General features: G+C 33.7%; 1 protein-coding gene across 1 annotated transcript in view; it reads right to left on the bottom strand.

Moving 5' to 3' along the window:
• The window catches only part of LOC135225664 (neural-cadherin-like), a 404,534-nt gene that overhangs the window by 176,836 nt on the left and 222,698 nt on the right, over nt 1–5,000 (bottom strand). Inside the window, exon 2 of the mRNA XM_064265004.1 lies at nt 1,700–1,717. Within this exon, the coding sequence (XP_064121074.1) occupies nt 1,700–1,717 (18 nt within the window). The remainder of the gene's footprint in view (nt 1–1,699; nt 1,718–5,000) is intronic.

Below are 5,000 nucleotides of genomic sequence, written 5' to 3'. Positions count from 1 at the left end.
TGAAAAGTTCAGTGGAAATTATTTTGTCAAGTGTTAATGGCTTACAATTCATTAATTATGTTCTTCGACCCCTTTGCACACATTTGTATGCATACTGCTTACTTTTTTTTCATTTATTCAACAATGATTCAAATACAGAAATTATGCATTTTTTGAGTATTCCTTTGAAAGAGAAGAAGGTAGAGGAAAATAACTGAGAGAGAGAGAGAGAGAGAGAGAGAGAGAGAGAGAGAGAGAGAGAGAGAGAGAGAGAGAGAGAGCAATAAAAACAATAACCATGTTCTCTTCGCACTTTTTAAAGAGATAAATACAAGTAAAAAATTTAAAACATACATAGCAAAAAATAAAAAAAAGGAAGAAAAAGGATTGAAGATATTGACATTTTGATGTTATATGTTCACTATTTGATATCGAGATTACATTGTGTATTTGGTTAGAAATAGCCGTCGCTTACATGCGACTTTTCCTAAAATGTCAATGAAATTCCATGTCACGGAATAACGAACGTGTCCATTACGTGACGTGTTGTATCAACTGTCGATCTCAGCGGGATATAACACATGTGAGTGAAAATGGTGCATTATATGAATTCTTCACGGAAACAATGGACACGGTTTGCAAACGGTTACATTGCATACAAAGGATATACTACTGCATGATATATATATATATATATATATATATATATATATATATATATATATTATATATAATATATATATATTTGTCAATCCCCAACGTGACTTTTCATATTCTAAATATTAAGGCATGTATATACCACAATACTGAATTCGCTATTGCCTAAAGATAACTAACGACGCTTAAAATATTTCCCTTGGGTGTTAATTATTCCTAAACATTTGGTTAATCCAATATCAATATATCTATATATATATATATACTATAATATATATTATTCTAATATATTATATATTTCTTAAAGTTCGTTGACCGGACACAAGCTAGGAGGATCCCGGGTTCGTATTATTCATAAAGTTGATTTAAAAAATGAGAGCAAAATCACGATTGTTTTCTAACCTTACAATAGCTTTCAATGATCTGCATTAACTACGTTTCATTTCTGTAAGACGGTGAGTTTGCAACCCTGGATTGTGACGAAACGGTGAGTAATTTTAAGGCTTCCATAGCCATTCCTTGCTATGAGATCGTTTCGGAAATGTGAGTGGTGCTGATATATTTACCATCAAGTTTCTATATACATTCATATGAGCGTATGGACTTAGACATGTGTGTATGCATGTATGTATGAATGTATAAATGTATGTATGTTTTCTAGGGGGCATCGATTAACTTATGTATATATTATGTATGTGCACATATGTTTCATACTGGAAATGGCTAACATATTCACATATGTCTGTAAGTATATAAAAAAAGTATGAAATTACAAAAGAAACATAATAAATTTCAATAAAACAAAATTTACTTACCAAACAATCATAAAAAATTTCAATTTATAAGTCAATGAAGTTCAAACAATATATTAAGTTGCAATAAAATTAAATTTACTTACCAAACAATCACAGGGAATTTCAAAAAATCTAAATTAAAATACCCGCCAAGTTTCCTTGTGAATGCAGCTCACTTAAACGTTGATTAAATGAACTAAAACACTTGGCACTTGTTTTAGTCAAGTCTGAAGTAAAGTACATTACCGAAAAAATATTTGGTCTCTTACCTGTGCTCGTTCGACTATCTGAAAAGTGACAAAATAAAACGTATTTTAGTGAGGTTGTTCGAATAAGAAGGCAGTAAGAAGCTAATTCCTTAACTAAATTAGGCCACAAATCCACATTGATTACTCGTAGCGTAAAATATCTAGAAAACAAAAGAAAATAATCTATTATCTTAATTAATTGATATACCAAGAGAAATCTGATTTCCTCCTTAAACAATTCACTATTCCTAACGGAATGAAAATAACAAACATAACAAATGGCTTTAATGTTAAATTATATGTTGAGAATTCCTCACCGCTTCAGTCTCTCTCTCTCTCTCTCTCTCTCTCTCTCTCTCTCTCTCTCTTACTCAATCGCACATAACGGGTGATGTCAATAAATGACTATCAATGTCATTCTTGAACTAAGAATAGCTACTTCCATACCTGCCTTCCAAATGAGATGGTTTCTAGCCTCGTTCATTTCTGATCCCTGCATTCAGCTCATTTACTTTAATAGACAACAGTTTATTCCCTTTTCATTATCAGTTTTTATGAAATATATATAATACACACACACACACACACACTCATATATATATATATATATATATATATATATATATATATATATATATATATATATATATATATATATATATATATATATATACACTCTTTGACGGGATGGCCCAAGTCTACGTTAAACTATCCTTGTCCATAGACCTCTGGAATTATTCTGGTGAAGGTTATCTAGTTACCACTCTACATAGAGGAATATATATATATATATATATATATATATATATTATATATATATATATATATATATATATATATATATATATATATATAAGTAATAATTGTGTAACAATAATTGAAATTTTCTGCGTGCAACATATATCCACACGATACAAACTCAGCGTTCCAGTATTACTATGTCTCAACATAAAAATATTCAACCAATGAATTAAAAGGCAACATATTTCATTAATAGACGACAAGAACAATATTAAATGAAGCGTGGCAGGTAAGCCGGTAGTATAACGTGAAATTTTCATGTGAAATCAAGCTCATTCTAACGACAATGGCATACCCAAGACTTCTCACCCCAAGAGGAATCGATAAATTGCAGGTTGACATTCCGCAAACTTCGAGCCAAGATTCCTTTTCCTCGTTATGCCTTGCAATGCTCGCTCTTTAAACACAATTATGTCACGGATGACACGGAATAGTATCTCCCTTACGTCTGTTTTCCGTTTGGATTAAATTAAAAATCGACTGTAGAAAAAAAAAAAATATCTTTCATTTCCTCACCGCCATCTCAGGCAAAGCGGAGTATGGTAGACGGTGTCTGTCATCGTCACAGATTCTATCTCGGTTCAATTTAGTAATTAAATTATATAAATAAATGAATCAATAAAATTTCTAATTAACTATTTCCACGTATCGTCTTCACAGAACACTCACGCTTCCAAAGCACTGACATATATACAAGTTTTTTGATGAAGCTGAAAAGAAAAAAGAAAATCTAGTAATAAAATGTCAGTTAAACAGGACGGTAAATTATATGCCAAGAGAAACCGAGACTATTAATTCTGATGTCTGCTTTTCGGGTCGATATCATGGTTATGGACAGAAGTAAAAAGAAAAAGAGGTAGAATGTAAGTAAGAGACAAGAAAAGCGAATGTGTATGGGTTTGGGAGAAAATGAAAAGGGAAAAAAAGTAAATTTTTGGAGGCACACGAAATGAAAATGATATAGTATGAGGATGGGAAAGTGTAATTGTGACACGCAGGGACAAGGGAATTTCATACCAAGATAATGTTAAGAAAATGAATACAGATACAAAGAACTATTTAGTAGTTAAATATGTACAAGTCTAATTCGTAAAGCAGCAGAGGCAATAAAGGAAATCGATTGCAAAAGAAGTGAAAAAAAAAATAAAGACAAAAAGACAACAGCAGCAATAAGGAACAAAAGAAAAGAAATACAAGGAAGCAAGACATAACTGGAAGTTGAAGAAAGAGCAGGAAGCATCGGCGCATGAATAGAAGTGTAAAATTTAGCCGTTGACATTTAGGTCCAAAGGGAGAAGAGGAGGAAGAAGAAAAATCCATCGATTCCTGAGCAATAGCAGAGCAATTCCCTTTTCATCTCGACGGTGGCATTTAAATGCCCTTGGCAGAAACAAAAGAATGATAAATATACTGATCACAAAATTCATCTAAGAAATGTTAGGGAACAGGCCCTACATAACTCCCGAGGGGTTCTGTTTTTTTTTTTTAAGTTGATAATTTATTGTAAATTTGCTAACTGACCAACATGATTCCTTTCCTTGTCAGTGAAGTATACGCTTGAGGCAAAATCAGCATCCATTTCCATAGGCCTGACTGGAAGCAGCTTGATGACAAAGAAGACAAAACAACTCTTTGGTCTTACGTGATTATCTCCGTATATGGGACATCATGGGGTACTGATATTTTAATGTATACATACGAACAACCTGTGAGTGCAGGAGCACACCCGCCAACGCATTCGAACGTCTGTTGTTCGAAAGACGTCTATTTCCAATAAAATTTACTTTTCTGAAAACCTTACATAAGATAATACACAATTTATGGCCATTTTCTTAATGTCTAAATTTTCTCAGATAAGCCAATCGATAAGGACGTTCAGGTCACACAAAACCTCACGAACCTTCATTATAAAAAGCAACCATCATCCAGAACCAAATCGTACCTAGTAGTAAGCTTTAAGCCACAGTATGCATTTACATCTAATGCACAACTCCCCTCCTATACAAAGAAACGCTATAATACATCGCAGGACATTTTTCTCTTTGGTGTAAACATCATTCAGAGTCGATGTCCAACGAAGCCAGTACAGTGTGTCCAGCCTCAATAAACACTTGACTTGCAAATTCTCGGAGGGATGACAGCTGGCTGTGTAGTGATACGACGGGGAGAGAGAGAGAGAGAGAGAGAGAGAGAGAGAGAGAGAGAGAGAGAGAGAGAGTATCCCTTTTTACAATCGCAGTCGTTTAATCGAAAGAGTACATTTGAGTTATGAATCTCTCTCTCTCTCTCTCTCTCTCTCTCTCTCTCTCTCTCTCTCCGTTGCCATCCGTTCGACAAAGGGTCCTCTTGCTTAACATTTTCATATCATCATTTCAATAAAACGCTACTAATGGAACCCTCCGCCGGCAAGGGCTATCAGTAGCGAGTTTTAGACGCTGGAGAGTGGTATCAATCTTTTTCTGTCCTTTCCGGGTATCTGAGAGCTGCAGGGAATCTTCCTAAGAAGTTTTCGTTTTAATTC

This window comes from Macrobrachium nipponense, chromosome 13, assembly GCF_015104395.2.
Source record: "Macrobrachium nipponense isolate FS-2020 chromosome 13, ASM1510439v2, whole genome shotgun sequence".
Classification (NCBI taxonomy): domain Eukaryota; kingdom Metazoa; phylum Arthropoda; class Malacostraca; order Decapoda; family Palaemonidae; genus Macrobrachium; species Macrobrachium nipponense.
This window is presented reverse-complemented; position numbering and strand designations above follow the sequence as displayed.